The sequence below is a fragment of the Coffea arabica genome, chromosome 9c, assembly GCF_036785885.1.
Source record: "Coffea arabica cultivar ET-39 chromosome 9c, Coffea Arabica ET-39 HiFi, whole genome shotgun sequence".
Taxonomy (NCBI): Eukaryota; Viridiplantae; Streptophyta; class Magnoliopsida; order Gentianales; family Rubiaceae; genus Coffea; species Coffea arabica.
The window spans coordinates 20,226,275-20,245,344 of NC_092326.1; the positions used below are offsets into that span (position 1 = coordinate 20,226,275).

Below are 19,070 nucleotides of genomic sequence, written 5' to 3' on the forward strand. Positions count from 1 at the left end.
AGACTAGAGTCCAGCCTTGTAACTTTTGATACTTGTCCTCAAGAACTTACTTTTTGTCTATGATGTGGACTTGAAAGGGATTTGTCTCCCTTGCAATATTTCTTTTGCTCTATAATAGATAGTGCAGAACTCTGGTTAATTAATACATTATTCCCTATTTCTACCCAAAAAAAAAAGAAGAAGAAAATATCCCATAGTTGTCGCAGATAAGGTGTTCAATAAAATAAACTTCTCTGTTTTAGAGGTTTTTGTGTCCGATAAAATGAAACTCACTACTTTTCATTCAGCCTTGTTGGTGGTTTTTAATCAGACTTTGCGTCCTCTTGAAAGTATACATTGTTGACAAATGAGCTCCTTGTTTTACATATTTTGTGAACAAATGAAATCATCCTTTTGATAGATCAATATTTGTTGACTTTGTATCCAATGATAAGAATGGATTGCAAAAATGCAAGAGTCAAATATCCACATTTATAGAGCAATTGTCACAATACAAAGTGTAACCTTGTTCCAGCCCGATAACGGACTACAAGTCTAGACGGCTGACTTAGATTCTTCAATAGTCAAGGTAATCCCCAAAAAAAAAATTCCAACCAAAAGTTCACAAAGTTTTGTAAACGGCTGCATCAATATTATAAAAAATGATAGTCCAACAGCTGGCCAAGCAAATCACTTTCTTCTCGGTCCGCTTCCTCTTTCACTGCTTTTTCCTCTGCCACTCCAACCATATAGTGGTGTATTCTCTCCTAACCAAGCTAATGAAAATCTCCTAACCAACCATATAGTGCTTTTTCCTCTGCACTTCCATTTTGAATACATCCAGAGATAAGAGCACTGTAAGAAACAGAGTCCTTGAAACTCATTTCCTCAAAGAACTTTGTCGCATCATCTGGAATACCACATTTTGCATACATTGAAAGAAGCATATTAGCAACCATCAAAACCAAATTGGACCCTAACTTAACAGTGTAACCATGTATCTGTTTTCCTCCCTTCAGATCAATCAAGTTAGCCGACCTTGGAAAACAGTTGCAAGTGTAACAGGTGGAAGGCTTCCAACATCCTCCACCCTCATTTGCTCAAACAATTCCAAGCTTTCTTGAGTGCAATCACAAGCAATACAATCTCCAATCATCGCACTCCAAGTCACCTCATTTCTGAAAGTCATTGCATGAAATATCCTCCTTGCATAAACTAACCACCCACATTTTCCATTCATATCCAAACGCCCTGTTCCCATCATGACATCACTATCAATTCCCCTCCTCACAGACAACCTCTGAACAGCCTTTCCAGCAATCACCTCATTCACCTCCCCGATCACCAGCAAAATGGTCACAAGAGTTGAAGAATTAGGACTTACTCCCATTTCTTGCATTTCCAAAGCAAAATGAATCAGATCCCCATGCATTCCATGAATCAAGAACCCTGAAATCATTGCATTCCATGCAACATCTCTCTCAGGCATTTCATTAAACACCTGCCTCGCCTCAAGCAAACACCCACATTTAACATAAAAATCAACCAAAGCAGTAGAAATATAAACATCTGAGGCAAGCCAATCTCTTTTTACATCATCATGAATCTTCACACCATTATCTATATGCTCCAATGCAGCACAAGCTTTAAGGACGGGTACGTAAATTTTGTGGGTTTGGCTCCAATAACCACCATCGCATAGTACAAATCAATGGCATTCTCAAAGGGTCCTTCCCAAGCATAGGACCTAATCAGTTGATTCCATAAAATTCCTTTCTTTTGCCTTTCTGGGCTTGGGATTGAGTTGAAGATTTTATAAGCTAACTCTGAGTTTGCTGCATGTAATAAAGAGTTTAGAGAGCTTATCCAGTAACGTAATGCAAGATTTGTTTTTCATGTTAAAAGTTTGGGTTTTTGAGGAGATTTTGATGGATTAGTTTGCCTGGTGTTAATGATTTTGAAGCTATGCAATCTTCTAGGAGATGAGATAATCATTGAAATGATACAAGGGGACTTGTTTATAACTCTGGACAGCATTAACTGATTTCTTTGGGATTAGGCATGACATCTCCGCCTACCTTCCACTGATCTGGTGCGCATGATCACATACTCAAATTTTCAATTCTAGTGACTCAGAGAGAAAGAGTGGTGTGTGTTTCATGGTTGAGATTGTCAAGAATGGAGATATAATCATAAACTAGTTCCTACATGCATAGGAGTGTAACAAGTGTGTGGAGGACCAAACAAGGTTCAACAAAAGGTAAACAAGATAATCCAACTGTTTTATATCCACAATAGATTGACTGGGGAAAAGAATTACTAAATTATTAGGAAGGAGAAACTGCACTATTGTCCTTGCAAATTGCAACAATGAATGCAATCTAGCAATCTACAAGGAGAAAACTTCGCCAACAGGGCTTTATAGTATAATTAAAGTGGAGTTAGTCAAATTGATAATTACCTCTTCCATTGATAAGAGAGAGGAAAATACTCCTAAAACCACCTCTAGGGAATCATATAATAAGAGAGAAAACAGAACTCACTTGAACTTTATACTGTGTAACATAGGCAGATAAGCTGACAAACAATGCTAGCAATACCTGAAAATCCTGATGTAGAACCATTTTTTTTTTTTTATTTTGGCACAATGGCAGAATGAGAACTGATAGCTGCTCCAGTCCCCCAAAATTTCCCACCTTGTTCAGTAGTCTTTTTATAACTAACAAAGCTAATGCAAGTTACTGATATTATATAATTGCTCAAACATCCAATAAAGTACATGAATCATTCATGATGATGCATAGACAGCTCAAAAACATACTCCATCCTAACCCATGTACCCCTCTTCTAGCAGTCAATGTAAATCAAGTCAAAGAAAAATAACTCAACCATAAATAGCTATAAAGGAAAAAGAGAAGAAAAGCGTGCTAATACATCATGTTGCATACCATACTAATAAGCCATTCTTCCCCTGTATGATTCTTTACGGATCAGGATTTGGAATTAAAATCTGGCAGGGATCAAATCTTACCCATTCCCTCGTGAAAAAAGTTTCAAAACTTCACCAATAGAAAAATACAGAAACATCCATGGCTGACTATCTGAAGTGATTATAACTTACAAACATACTTATCCAGCATCAAGATTTATGAAAAGCAAACTTTAAATAGAACATGAAACTAACTAGGATTACTATGGAATAATTTTGTTCCTATATATACAAGTATGTATGCAATTTTGTCCATAGAACTGTAATAAGATCATAGTATGGTGTAGTAAACAATTCCGAAATATCAAATATAGTATAGTGTAGAGTGAAAGATGAACCAACTTAATCTTCCACTATCAAGCTCATCCTAGATTGGTTCATCAACTAATCAAAGTAAACCCTGCATAAGATCTAGATCTTGTTAGGCTTTTAAGTCGAAGAGAAAACTGGGTTTATAAGCAAAAAATTAAAATTTCTGTATACATTAATCGAGCTACTTGAGCTCTGTCTCAACTGAAAAAAATAATCAAAAGACAAATTCGAATACACATTGGAACCCTATAGCTGATACATAGCTCGCTTAGCCTCACGTAGCTGTATAAAACAGATGCATGGCATAATTAAACTCATCTACACCCCAGAATTCATGCATTTACAATTATATACATAAAGCATTGAATTTTTCATACTACAACTTCCCATTCAACTATTAAAATAGAGCAGAACTAAACCCTCTAAGCAAGGCTTGCCCCTATAACTAGAGAAAGCAGGATTGTTTTCAAAATTTTACAATAAAAAAAACAAGGAAAGCATGTATGCATGCATGTAGAACATGGCATAAGTAATTAAAATATTACGACGTTGTTGGAGCAATTGGTGAGGATGGGCAAGGAGGAGGTGGGAGGCCCACACTGTCACTACCACCACGGCCCGCAACCCTGAACCAAAGAGATCCACTGGTGAATGTGACTCGGCAGCCAAGCTGGGATGACCACGTCCACTGGATCTTCTAGGGGGTTGTTATATATTTGCAATTGATTCTCTTCAACTTCCTATATTGCCTTTGGGACATAAGTCCCTGTTATTTCATTTATCCCTTCCTCAAATATTCCAAAATTTAGGGAAAAATAGTTGAATGAAAAATGTAAATTGCAGAACATACCATGGAATTATGGGATCACTGGCGGTTAGAATGTGCTCCAAGAGTGAGAGGGAAAAAAAAGCATGAGTAGAGGGCAGGAAGATGCAGGTGAAACTTGAAAGTAGGTGAAAGAAAAAAGATCAATTACAATTTGCACCCATCAACCATCATAAATTTGCACTTAGCACTCTTAAGCTATCAATTTTAACAATTGCTATGATATGCAGTTAATACTGAAAAGAAAAAGAGAATAGATACTAAATATATGGATGAGCTCCTATTGTTTGCAATTTTAAAATGCTTAATATTATGGTACTGTGATAAATTCTACAAAATTTCTTGAGAATTGCTTGAAAAAAGCAGCTAGAACATTGGGTCAAAAAAGCATCACCAATCTCCTCCATCCATACCATGAAACCAAATGCTTAAGGTTGCAATTTTAAAATGCTCAAGGATTGGGTAAAAACAGCATCAGTAATCTCCTCCATCCATACCATGAAACTAAATGCTTAAGGTTGCAATTTTAAAATGCAATTGTTTGCAAATATACGGATGAGCTCCTATTGTTTGCAATTTTAAAATGCTCAAGGTTATGGTACTGTGACAAATTCTACAAAATTCCTTGAGAACATGAGGTATTTTGCTTGAAAAAAAGCAGATAGAACATTGGGTAAAAACAGCATCAGCAATCTCCTCCATCCATACCATGAAACCAATCTGAAGTTAAACAGTTAAACCAACATATAAAAACAGCTGTAAGCAAAACCAAGCTGTCTTTTCAGTTTTCACTAGATGAACCATTGGCCTGTAGCACAGCGTAGTTATTCCCTGCAAACACAGTGATAACATTGAATTAAAAACAAAACAATTACTTGATCAATCATAGAACAAGTACTTTCTCAGGCAGCAAAACATGTGGCTGGAAGAACTACCAAATCATGCTGGCGGTTTTGAAAACTTGAAAAAAGAACCACGACAACAAAAATCTATTCTGTAAAACAGTGCTGATTAAAAATAGAACAGAAAAACCTTTGAAGAAGGTTTTAAAACTTATCACTGTTCAGCAAGTCTAAAACACAGAACAAGTTTCATATCACTACCAGAGTATACTCAATGACAAAGTGCAGCAAGTTTCAAAAGCTACCAGAAGAAAGGTCACTGGAGCTCCCAAACAATAGGATACAGTATCAACAACCAATGAGAGATACAGCAGCAAAGGTCTTTTGGCTAATGCTTGTGCTCAACATAATTGAAGTTTGCAAATACATTAGATCCCTTTGGCTGGTGAATAACATTCTCAAAGATATCATTCAGCATTTTGTTGTCAAGCATTCCTTCCAAGATTTTATCTTCGAAAACAGATGAGATTCTAGACTTGTTACTTTGCCCAACTCGAGAAGAAAATACCAACTCAGACAAGCGATCTTTGTTAGCTTGTTGAGCATACTTTTCAACCTCCAAGGTCCCAGAAGTTATCAAATGATAAACATACACAAACTTCTTTTGGCCAAGCCTATATGCTCTGCTTATTGCTTGCCTTTCAACTGAAGGATTCCAAACGACATCTAACAAAACAACTCTTGAAGCCCCAATTAGATTTATTCCTTCAGAACAAGCTTTTGTGGATGCAAAAAGAACTTTCACCTTACTAGAGGCATCATTCAGAGAACTAATTGATGACTGACGATTCTTCTCGTCACATTTTCCATCCATATACAGCACTTCTATGCCTTCCCTCCACTTTAACTGATCCATCAGCTGCTGCATTATGAATCTCAAAGGGTGAATAAATTCACTGAATACTAAAACCTTCTCATGTGATGCATCACATAAACGGATGAGCTCAATGGCAAATTTCGTCTTTACTCCAGCATAAGGACTGCATCCAAGTACCCCTAGTCTGTCTTTGTGGGCAGAGAAGCGTTTACTGAAAGCAGCTAATGAGGGGTGGACAGAAATGAGTGACACCAAATGTACTTGGTCAAACCTGCTCCAATCATCCAATATAAGCTGAAGAATTTCCTTCTGCTCATCAGTTGGCCGCAAAATAACAAGTGTGTCCTTCAGACCAGGGAGACTCTCTTCTAGTATAGAACCTTTGTGTACATGTACAAAGGGATCTATCAGAGCTTTGAGCTCCTCTACAGCATTGTCAGAGTTCTTGTCAATGGCATTGGTCAAGGAAACCCATCTCTCTTTCTCCACATTGCTCTTCCGCTGCCATCTTCTGCTGCAACTCTCAAAGGTCACTGATCCAGAAAGCTTTGGGTTTACCAGGCAAAGGGTATTATACAACTCGTCAAAGTTATTCTGAAAAGGAGTTCCAGAGAGAATTATCTTTCTTTTTGTCTTAACTCCTGTCAAAACCTTCCAGACAAGACTCTGTTGATTGCGAGGTGTGTGCCCTTCGTCAAGAACCACAAATCCAGGCAGTTGAAGAAAGATTTCCCCAAGCCTTTCACCACTTCCTTTTCCCTTCCGTCCACTAGCAATCTGCTCAAACAACTTGTAGCTGATTCCTAGAACACTTTTCTCCTTTGTCCACGAGTAGAGCTTTGTCATTCGACTTCCTACTCTCCGAAGAAATTCTGCATCAGTTTTGAGTTCATTTCCCGACAAATCCTTGCTATTAAAGTTATGAAAAGGAATTCTATGTCCCCATTTTCGGAACTCATTTTCCCAGGTAAGCAGCATGCTTGTAGGGGCTATAATCACGGGTCGGCACATTGGATACATTTTCAACAATGACAGAATAAAAACAATTGTCAGGCAGGTCTTCCCGGTGCCAGGGGCATGTGATATTATGGCTCCTCTTCCATCATCAGACAGTTCAGTTTTCAGCTTCTCAATACAGGTTTCTCCTACTATGTTTTTCCACAAGAAGACAAATCCATCCAGCTGATGACTATACATTGACATCCTAATATGTTCTGGAATAAGATCCAGGACAGAGCCTTCAGCGTCAATGGAGGTATAATAGTTTCCAAAGCTTGAGTCATCAAAATGAAGCTCATGCATACCAAAGCAATCACCTCTGCGAAGGTCAACCCAATCCCGTCTTCGTGGAGTTTCCATTTTCTGCAGGCAATAGCAATTTAGATAAAATTTAGAAAAATATCTGGGAATGCAAATAACAACATGAAGTTCCGATAACATCGTAAAGGTATCATTTTGCGACACAACTCAGCCCAGATTATTCAGCTCTTTGCTAGTAAAAATAATGCTAAGGTGGCCACTACCATTAAGAATGGTGCTTTTTTTTGGTTCTCTGACAGGAAATTAAGAGGTGCTGCTGCTTTAAAACATGATACTCCATATTTTTTACCTATTGTAGATTTTGACAATTAGGTAGATTGGAAACCTAATTCTTCAGGGATCTACACTACCAGATCAGCCATGAAAAAATTTCAATCTCAGTCTAATAGTTATCCAGTTATATAGTTGTCTGTGGAAAGAAATATATGCCTAAACATTCCTATAGCTTAAGGTTCGCATGTGAGTGGAGATTAAGTACTAAAGACAGGCTACTCTCTCGGGGTATGCCTGTTGAACATGGTTGTGCTCCTAATGAATCTCTGAGCATATATTCTCATCTGCACTCCCTAAGAACTGGCTAGATATACAGTTGCTAAGACTTGGTATATTGAATTGTTATGGGCTGAACAACACTGTGCTGGAAAGTCATTTGGTAGAAATGTGTGCAGGGTGAGATTTGTTATTGCAGTTTATCAGCTCAGGGGAAGTGGAAACCGTAAAGTTATCTAAAAGTCTGCTGTACCCAGTTTACTATGTTTGCAAGCAAATTTTGCAGGACCTTTGTGGTAAAGTTAGTGGTTGGCTAGGTTCTTCGGTCTAATGAAATTTGAGCCTGTGCCTATTTCTCCTAAAGTTTCAGAGTGAATTCTAGAATAGCAGTTTCTGTCATGTGCTTAGAACAGAAATTCTTGTTTCTTTGTCTTTTGTCAGTGTGTTCCCCCGTCTTACATGCTTTCGCTTATGTTTCGAGCCAATAAAGCAAGGAACTTAGTGAAAAAAAGAATTAGGAATATGAAGTTCAGTCAAGTTCATCTATAAGGAGCACAAAAGAAGGGTATTCAAGTAAGAATATAAATACAAATGACAAGTTGAATACATACCAGAGTAGGAAAAATCTCCTTCATCTCCTTATGGACAATTTGACAACATTTGCATATGATTCCAATTGGTTCTTCAAGAATCAGCTGATGTTTCCCTGACCGACATAATTCTGCTTGGCACTTGGCCGTTGCAGTGACATGATGAGTGCCATCCTGATGATCAACAACACAAGAACACAAAAACTTCTCACATGAGTTTCAATTTGGACAATCGGATAATTAAAAATAGTAAAACAGGCATGATAAGCAGAAAACTCAATCAATGTTCTTGTGCTCGGAATGAAACCCAGATATTAAAATTCCAAAAGGTGTGGAAACTAGAAACATCATTGGAAATTAATGGCAAAGCCAGCAAAAAATCAATGACATTATTTGGACAATGCAAATCAAAGCCAAATGGCAAATTTCACCAGAAGGGTGCAAAACTTGGGAGGTTTCTTATGACACGAATAGCACACTGAAAATACTTATATATGTTTCTGTCTAATGACTGAGATCTCGCAAAAAACTAGACAGGAGTATCTATATGTGACTGAATATTTTCTAGAACAAATTTATGTAATACAACGATGACAAAAAACAAATCAAACAATCCAAAATATTGTAAAGTTTGGAAATTGAAAACATGTCTTACAATCCAAATATTGTAAAATTATCATACAAGAGCAGAGAAAATTGCATACTACCACATTATCAAAATTTTCATGCACAGACAAGTTAAAATATCAACTAAAACCAATATCTTAAATTTTATTAATTCCTTTTCTAACAGCAGGACAGGGATGAGAAAACTTTTTCTGTCATTAAAATTGATATCTAGCTTAAATATTTTCTAAAAGTGGTTCAAAAGGAGAACAGCAAGCTTTTCCCATGTGTTGCATAAGTAACTTAAAATGAATAATAGAATCTTCCCAACACCATCAATAGCAAAAACAAACATACAAAGTAAGGACCAACTAAATAGCATGCACAGTGGATCATTAAACAGCAACTTGTATTGTATTCTTAAAACTACATAAGAAAACATACAATCAGAAAAACTATAACAATTTGAAAAACTACATGATCTTGTTAACCATAGATTATTAGATAATAACTGAGGAAGAAACAAATATTACATGACCAACATGAGATGATACCTACTGCATGTTTCTACATCTTTTCAAAGTTCTAAGGCATCAACTTCAGTATTCCAGGGGAGAAGTCAAAACATTAGCAGATTGACTAAAATCTCCAAACTCAGCTGACAGCAAAGAATGGATATAACCAAAAGAATACGGCAGTAGTATAATAATGAGCTATCTTTCAAATCATTGAGTGTGTTTGGATTGCATAGTTTTGAAATAAAATAATTTACTTCACAAATTCCAATCACCTTTTTATCTCACATACATCACATCACAAAAAGTGCTACAGTAATTATCTCAAATAAATCATCCAAATAAACTCCTATCCAAACAAACCCAAATCAGCAATAATTTATTGAAGAAACAATCTTTTGTTTCTCTAGGATTAGTTAAACTATTCAACCTGTCATGGAAACTATGTACATACTTACGTAACTCCAAATCCAGAAATCACACTGTAGTGATCAGAGAATGTCAAATCTCTCAAAATTAACAAAGTACAATTACCTTGGATGATTCAGTAAAGTCAGAAGCAGGTAATGTGAGGCACATTTCCATCTCAGTAAAAAGATCATCAATTTCTTTCTGCCAGTCTTCTTTCTCGGGTGGGGCAGGATCCTCATCATCAAATCTGAATTTTAACGGCAGTGTATGAGTAGGACCATTGTCTTCAAAACCAAATGGATTTTCCTTTGTCTGCTCATCATCCTTCACCATGGACCCCAGAAGAATATTCATGTAATCCACATCTCTTTCTCTTCTCTTCGAGGGCTTAGTTATCCTACTACCTTCCTTTTTCTTCTTTGGCACCTGATCTGATGAATCAGAATCCTCACTTGAAGAATCAAAACTTTCGCTGTCAAAAACATGAAGGTGGCACTTTCTTAATGTTCCAAGTCCCGGTTCCTGTTTTCTGGACTTTGGACTTGGGAGTTGAATGAAGCCATCATCTTTGCCTATCCCTCCTTCAAGTTTATCCTCACTACAATAACCCCAATGGTGTGATTGCGTACTAGAGCTCCTTGATTCTTCCTCGCTATAGTCTCTATCAGAATCATCAGCATCCTCTTCAGAGCTAGAGGATTTAGAGTCGAGTGTATTAAGATTGTCAATCAGAAGACCCTTTCCCTTGTCCTGAGCTCCATTCCCTAAAGGTTCACTCTCCATGTTCACCCTTTCACTTCTTGTATTTCCATCACTACTACCCCTCTTTCCTCTAGATGAAAACTGCTTCCTACCCTTTACATAATTACATCTCAAGTTTGGAGGGACATCTTCTTCAGTCACAAACACGACATCGCTTCCACTTCCCCCATCACCATCATCACAGTCATTCTTACCCTTAGCAACAGTTTTCCTCCTTTTGTTCATTTTATTTGCAATCACTTCTTCACCCTTTCCCTGTTCCTGCGAAATCTTAACACTACTTCCAGTTTCCCCATCATAATTCTTACCCTTGTAAACAGTGTCTCTCCTCCTCCTCCTCCTCCTCCTCCTCCTCATCCTATTAAATTCCTTCCAGTTCACTTCTTCCACCACTTCCTCTTCCCCCAAAATCTTAACATCACTTCCACTACTCTCATCATCATAGAAGATCTTTTTAACAGTTCGCTTCCTCTTTCTATTGAACATCTTCCGGTTCACATTTTCCCCCTCTTGCTCTTCATCATTGCTACTGCTGCTAATTCTAACCATTTCTTCGAAATTTCTTGTGACTATACCTGACTCCAATTCTTCCCTCTTTTTCCCCTCAGTAGCGTTCATTTCATGAGAGTCATGGGCTCTCTCACTTTTCCCTTTCTTCTCCTGCTTCTTCTCATAGTATTCATCAATCATTTCCTTCAATTGATGCTTTGTTTGAGCCCTTGTCCTCTTCGCTACAGTGCTTCTCTTTTCTTCCATATTACCTGAAAATAAGAAAGCAAAGATTATAAATCCAAATAGCAGCACATAGAAAACCAGAAACTACCATTGCTTGGTAAAAGCGACAATGATCAGTTAAACCAATGAGAGACCTGCAGACCCTCCAAGAAAAAGAAACAAATAATGCAGAAACTTAGCTCTAGCTGTACTATAACCTTCAACTCTAGCTAAATAGCCCTTACCATCAAGGTCTAGGAACACTATTCTAAAAGGTGCAAGGGACGAGTCATCCGCACAAACTACAAAAATAAGAGAAATTCTTTGCCCTAGTTCTAGCTCAGCAAACCTCATCCTGACTCCAGCTTATACCAGAAAACTTTGATTGTCAACCATGAAACCAAATTTTCACTCCACAAAGCATTGAATTCCACACGAACACACAGTCATACACAAAATACTTTAAAGGTCAAAGATACTATTTTGGAGAAAAGAAAAACAAAGCTTAAATGCCTCCCTAAATTAAAGGAGGTTGTCCACTTTTAACGATCCTCTTCATAAACTTACTGTTACACCCATAAATAACTGGTTGGTCCAATCATCTACTAGCTCATAAATCTTAGACCAAATTTGCCAACAGATAAAGATAAAAATATCTTAATCCCAAAGGAGAAACATGCTGTCAAAATTCAGTACAGCTTCACAGTGACTTGTGTGTTATGGAAGTAACTATTGTGGAAATCAATCATTCTGGGGAACCAAATGTCTGTTTTAGAACCTTAGTATTTCACAAGCATTTGATCTGAAAGCAAAACCCCAGAGACTAAAATGTTAACCAAGATCTACATTCCTCTTTTCTATGATAGCCCACTAGATCTTGACAAGATCAATGACTTTCCAATGCAGATGAAGCCAATAACACACTAGCATTTGGAAGCAATACATGGCCCTTTTGCATCTATTAGCTCAACAATCTTAGACCAGATATCTCAATAAACAGAGATGAAAAATGACAAACATATCCTACACTTCTGAGTATTGACGTACCTTATTTCTGATAAGACGGGAAAGAAGCCTGAACGCAAGCTTTCTGAGCACTGGGAAATTAAGCACCGTCCTGCAAGTTAACCAAGTAGCTATGGTACCTGCCCCAAGAGCCAAGAAAACATTCAGCAATTTTTAATGCATGTGTTTTAATGGTTTTAGTAAAAAAAAAAAAAAAACATCGAAGTATATACTGATTCACCAACTCAGTCATTAAAACTCACCTTCGCCCCTCTTAGCTAAACATGAATCCGCAACAGCACTCGTACCCGCTCAAACTCCTTGGGTTGTACAAGAAAGAGTTTTAAGTAATTACACCCACAACTTAAACACCTGCAGAAGGAGACATGATTGCATCCATAACTGAAACAAAATCCAAAAAATTGGGCTGAAAATTTTGACAACAAATATAGGGCAAGAAGAAATTGGGGAAAATTAGAGAGAAAAAAGGTTCATAAGATAACCCACCCTTTGTTGCTGCAGAGCGTTGGTGAAGAACTTTTCCCTCAGCATTGGAGAAGGATGATCGATCGTTAGAGAGTTGGGGGAGAAGTGTGTTTGATTTTCTTTCAGTGGGAGATGGAGAGTGCAATTTCTTGGGGATGGACAGTGGAGTAAGAGAAGAGCTTCTCAATTTTCAACAAAAATGGGTTTTTCTACTTTGACCAACGTCTAGTTTCTTTAAGACTTCTAAACGTTTTGTTCCTTTAACTTGAACGAATTGGTTCGACAATTCCCCTTTTCGTCTTCGTGTACCAAAATTGCAATCAAATTTTAGTTGCAATTCTATTTGAAGCATAATTTTGCTAATAAATTATTAATTACTATTTTTTAAACATTTTTCAAAAAAAAAAATCACTACGGGTGACCCAAATTTGTTAAATTCATATAAGTGGTAAATGTACTTTTGTTCACCTACTAAGGACGTCCACAATAGATTACACTCAAATGCTACAGGCCTACAACAACATTCCACTATCTCCACACAGTATAATAGTATGGATCAACAATCAAATTAAATATTTATTTTAATAATACACAACTCATATCCCGTAAATAAATAAAGTAATTTTTTTAAAAATAATTTTGTTATTTTTAAAAAATAAATTATTAACTTTCATTAAATTTTTTACCTTTTGGATTTTTTATTTTCTAAAAAATAATATTATTAATTTCTGAGTTTGAACAATATATCTTTTTCTATCTCTCAAAAAATAATATATTTTTATTTTTTGAAAAATAATTATGTAATTATTAAGCAAATATATGATAACTCAAATGTGAAAATATCATAATAATCCATACTTAATTAATAATTATTTGTGTAATTAATTGAACTACATAACATAATATTACATAATTTAATTCAAATAAAATACAAATAATAACATAATAAATACTAGCTTTCATTAAGTGTGTTTGGATTGCAAATTATTTGAAATAATTTTGTAAAAAAGTACTGTAGTAGTACTTTTTTGATATAATGTATATGACATAAAAAGGTGATTGGAAAATATGTTGATGATGCAAGTAAATCAGTATGTGTAAATAAAGTGAAATAATTGACAATCAAAATACACTCATTGTTATTGCCTCCAAACTGTTCCCAAATGTGCTCGATCAAGTCTGATCGAAATTGAGGATGTACTTCTCGATCACGTAATTCCGCGTTCCTCTGAAGGTAATATTTTTTTTTAAAAAAAGGTATCTTATTTGTTTATATAGAGAGAACAAAAAAATAACCATTGAAAAAAAAAAATTTGAATGTTAACTCACACAATGAAATTTTGGCCATTGTCTGTGTTTAACCAGATTTATCCATTCCAAAAAACAGGACCCACTATCTTTTCTTTTTCAATAGCATTTATACGCATCTTTCTGATGCGTTCCCGGCTGTCCTGCCGCATGGTGACAAGTGCACTATGGGGACCAAAAAAGTTCGTGAATTCAAATGTATGGGCCCCCCACATGGTTGAACATGTCGGAAAGCCAATCGGCAATGCAATGGCTACTGTTGGATGGGCGTATAATGAGTCCATGACACGGCATTGGAGTTGATCTAACATTTTTTCACAAGGGTTAAGACTTTACATCAGTTTTTGAAATTACAATACTAAACTACTACATCCTATGTGTCTTTGATACCTGATTAATTTGGATAAGGGAAAATTCTATTATTTTGACCTAATAGACCATTGATTTTTGTTATTTTATATTGACAACCCATTTATGTTAATTGTTAAGTTTGAAGTTATAGTAGTAGTACTAATTTTCAAGAGAATTTTGGGTTTCCATGGATTTGTAAGGCCCGAAAACAACTTAAGAGGGGGGTGAATTAGGTTGATTAGAAAATTAATCAAGTTATGGGCATTTTTTCCTTAATATGAAATTTACCATCTTTTCTAAGTGATCACACAATAAATCAATTAATGAACGAACAATATCACTTGAGAGAAGTAGGAGAGATAAACAATTTAAAAATCACAACATAACAATAAGTAAATAAGAAGGGAAGAATTGCAAACCAATTGACTACCAAGCTCCTCTTGAACTTGTAAACCAATTCAAACAAACTTCTTCAAATTGATGAAATAAAACCAATCTTGTGTACAAAGGAAGGTTTACTTCCTCCTTGCCCCAGTCTCCACTTGGTCAAGTTAGGAAGTTTTATTATCTCTCAGAATAACCCTCATAGAGTTATACTATTGAAGTATATTCACTCACAAATAAAAAGTTTACAGCGAACTTCACACTATCAAGACTACAAATCTTTCTTAAAGAGTATTTTCTCATTAGAAACACTCTAGATCTTTTGTATCTTCAGTGTGCAAAAGTTATTTGAAATTTCTGATCATGCACTATTTATACAAGACCAAGAAAGTACTTCATTAATGCTTCCAACGGATAGAAAGCAGTTGAACAGTCAACTAGCCGTTGGGGTATCGGACGTCCGGTAGTCTGCTTTTTTGCGTTCGATAACAGGCACTGAGTTTAAGAGATTTTCTTCAATTCTATCAGACGTCCGGTGATTGCGTCCAAAAGTAGACAATGAGTTAGAAAGAATATCTCAATTCTATCGGACGTCCGGTACTGTCTTTGTGAGTGTCCGACGTCTTTCGTCGAGTTTGAAGGATCCTATCGGACGTCCGATACTTGTGTCCGATCGAGGTCAGTGAGTTAGAGAGAATATCTTATTTCCTTCGGACGTCCGGTGATGGAATTCTTCATGCGTCCGAAGTTACGTAATGATTATCGGACGTCCGATCTTGTCTTCACAAGCGTCCGATAGCTTTTAGCAACCTTTGTTTCTTTCAATTGCATTTGATTTTTGAATATGATTTGCTTCATAAATGAAAGTATATCTTGAAGAGATATTAGTATCATCGATTTGTTTTATAAACATCAAAAAATAGGGACTAAGATCAACAATCTCCCCCTTTTTTATGATGACAAAATAATGGATGGAAGAAAAAAAAGTTGAGCATAAGCTCCCCCTTACTCATTGCATCCAAAATTTCAAATTTATAATAACTTCCCCTTACACATAGCATCCATTTCTCCCCTTTTTTGTCATCATAAGATGCGAGTAAAAATTAGCAACCATAATCCAACAGCAATAACAGAGAATCCAATATTTCAAACAAAAATAGAAAAATGATACTAGAATTAAGTAATTATCAACATACCAACATTCAGCAATCATCAGCCAAAAAATAGAAAATTGATACCAAATGGAGAAATAACAGTGAAAGTAATTATCAAAACAAACCATCATTAGATCAGCATTATTCTTTTTTTCCTTTTTTTTGTTATCGTAAAAATTCAGGATGTAACGTCCCCACTTCTCCCTAAGGCGAACAAAAGGGTATCCACGGGACGCCTGCCCAACTCTTGCTAGGATTGGGTACAATTTCCGTTCAATTTTAATACAATACTAGCTATCACGACAAGATAAAGTAAGAAAGAGAAGTCACTTCCACAATTAACATTCAAACTTACAGCACAAGTTCCAAAATACATCAAGTACCCAATTCTTACATCAGGATCCCAAAAGATACATCGAATTCCAAAATATACAATAGCCAAAAGGTCTAGTCACTTACATTTGAAACCCTAATACAAACGTAAATCCAACGGGTTCCACCAAGTTTCACTCCCCCATTCCTGTTAAGGAAAACAAATCTACGGGGTAAACAATTGCTCGTGAGGCCAAGAACACACATGCAAGCACATTGTCCAAGTAACAATCCCAATTAACGAGTAAACCATAATATTCAAATAATTAACAATTCGAGCCAGAAATTAAACAGAAACAATTCAAGAATATGGTAGTTTTCAGGAACTAATTTTCACTTGCTTTGCTAGTATTATTCGTATACCTTCTTGTGATGAGACTCCGTCAACCGGGTTGATATTTCAAATCCGTAGAACTCCACTTATTTCTCATGTCCGTCCACCTTACAACTCCCCACCGGACCTGAACGACGATAAAGGCGCTACTGCACGAGTAGGCCAAGTAAGATTTCTTCAATAGATCAAGCTTATCATGTTATTTTTATGGTTCACTGAGATCCCCGACCAAGCCCATGCCGGTTCGAATCCCAAGATCGGCCTATGAGTTTAGGCGTCCCCCATATAATATTTGTGAGTCGAGGAGATTCATTCCAATGACGTATGCAGCCATAGTATACCATTTCATTTCATTTAATCATCAATATCATTCAATCCTTCATTTCATTCAATATATTTAATTCCATTCATTTCAAATGAGAACGAGTGCGGTAAAGTACACATTCGACCCCATTTTTAAAATCTCCAATCATTTATAACAGTTACACATGTATCAAGTACTCATATGTTTGACACCCACCAAGTAAACAAAGAATTAATACCCTCTTGAGGGTTTAAGCGTCCACCGTAGTGATGTGAAACCCCGATCTAGACAACCAAAACACCATGGCTTAGGCAGCGGAAATTTGACCCAACTAATCCCTAGAAGTCACGAACAATATTGATACTATCTCAACCCGCAACCAATCGAATTAATGAACCAAATTGTAAGGTAGAGGAACGCCACAATCAAGGAGACTACTTGATTGATAAGTTCATTTGAATAACTTGAGAAAGATTCTCAAATATTCAAAGAGGCTCTCTTGGAAAGAGAAAAGTGAAAACTCACAATTTTATTGATCTTCAAAAACTGCCCATGAAGGTCTCTTGTCTTGGCTATATATAGCCATACAACTTGAAAACCTAAAGTAACTTGGGAAAACCCTAACTCAGTTAGGCTAGGCCTTTGGGCCAATTCTACTACTCAAATCCACTATCTAATGGTCAGCTTATAATCGATCCAATGAAGGCTTTTAAGCTGGCCCAACATAACCCAATAAAAGCTAACTAACCAACTTAAGTAATGGTGAGCCTAGACTCTATAATTCGGATCCAACTCAACATGAGGTCTTGGACCGAATTTATTCCTCGCAAATAAAATAGAAATCTGGAAAATAAACTACTAACTATTACTAAAAGATTCAATCTCTTGCAGCCCAAAACATGGCCCATAAGCGGCCCATATTTCGTATCATTCCCCTCCTCTTGAAAAAGATTTGTCCTCAAATCGTGTTTGGAAATGAATAGTACTACAAGAATTGGCAGTATGAAACTTCAAATCTCCACATATTGGCTCTCTTAGAATGAATGATACTTGCATACGTCATGATTATTGTAATTCGGTGCACATGTCTCTTGGTCAGCTTGAAAATGCTCACAATCTGCCATGGGAAACTCAAGGCTTGACTCCAACCATTCCAAAGCTCTCTAATCAGTCCTGTGTCATGAATGGTCGAATTTGGCCCTACACAATAAATCACACGATTAGCATTTGTAGATATAAAATCACTTGACAGCTTACCAGTCACATTCACAAGATAAGGATCTTCATAGTAATGCTCAATCAGGTTAGAAAAGTCTCGGACATGATTGTGCAAAGTTATAAAATTCATTAAAAGTTGTTGTGGGTATGGCCTATCTTGCACAAATGGAACAAGATCGAGATAGGTAGCTTTTGAACCCTCAAATTGAAGAATAAAACCAGGTTGTAAGGAATCAGAATTTGGACCAATGAGGAAAGGATTGTCACCAACAAAATAAGAAGGAAATTTATAACAAGTTTCAAGTGTAGAAACTCCCTTTGAAACTTCATTATTCCTCCCAACAAGCAAATCAGGCTCATGGTTGACGTTGAACATCAGTGGATGACAAAGAGAGACAACACTTAAGGTGCAAACTCCATGAAAAGTTTGATATTCACCAATGGATTTAGGCATAGAACATGCCAAGATCAACTCAATTTTTCCTTGCTTAACCTGCATAAAAGTAGAAACACTAAACAAAGTAGAGTCAAGATCGTCAGAAAAAACATATGATCTCACATCCTTTCTCACAATCAGCTTACTCTTAGAATTTTTAATCTCTTTTTCATGCTCAGTAGCTGACTTTTTCCCCTCATTATTCTCAACCTCGTTCTCCTTTTCAACCCCCTCGAATGTTACCTCTTCAGTCATAATTCTCTCCTCCAACTCTTTCTTCATACTATAACGCTCATGCTCACTCTTCATGTATGCTAGATCAATACAAAGTTGCTTAGAGTTAAGCGACACAAGCCTGGTACGATGGCCATTAAATGTGAAGGAATACTTATTAGTATATCCATCATATTTGACTTCTCGATTAAACATCCACCATTGTCCCAACAGTACATGCGTCACTTGAATGGGAACCACATCACACAACAC

General features: G+C 36.4%; 2 protein-coding genes across 12 annotated transcripts; both read right to left on the reverse strand.

The window, feature by feature from the left end:
* Positions 1-440: 440 nt before the first annotated feature.
* On the reverse strand, positions 441-13,021 carry LOC113707768 (SNF2 domain-containing protein CLASSY 3). Of its 11 annotated transcripts, none has more exons than XM_072064249.1 (9): positions 12,745-13,021; positions 12,501-12,639; positions 12,280-12,377; positions 9,880-11,279; positions 8,246-8,398; positions 5,254-7,187; positions 4,815-4,937; positions 4,131-4,223; positions 441-4,020 (listed from the first exon to the last, which is right to left on the reverse strand). In XM_072064249.1, exons 4-6 carry the CDS (start codon positions 11,272-11,274, stop codon positions 5,337-5,339), a joined length of 3,399 nt encoding a protein of 1,132 aa, XP_071920350.1. In that variant the 5' UTR covers positions 11,275-11,279; positions 12,280-12,377; positions 12,501-12,639; positions 12,745-13,021; the 3' UTR covers positions 441-4,020; positions 4,131-4,223; positions 4,815-4,937; positions 5,254-5,336. The 11 variants fall into 11 exon arrangements, with proteins under 11 accessions (XP_071920350.1, XP_071920348.1, XP_071920349.1 ...); XM_072064247.1 differs by having other exon boundaries at positions 441-4,029; XM_072064248.1 differs by having other exon boundaries at positions 441-4,046.
* On the reverse strand, positions 756-2,079 carry LOC113708304 (pentatricopeptide repeat-containing protein At3g16610-like). The gene is made up of 4 exons (XM_027230769.1): positions 2,058-2,079; positions 1,672-1,814; positions 1,018-1,585; positions 756-889 (listed from the first exon to the last, which is right to left on the reverse strand). The coding sequence occupies exons 1-4, from the start codon at positions 2,077-2,079 to the stop codon at positions 756-758; spliced, it is 867 nt and encodes a 288-aa protein (XP_027086570.1).
* Positions 13,022-19,070: the final 6,049 nt, after the last annotated feature.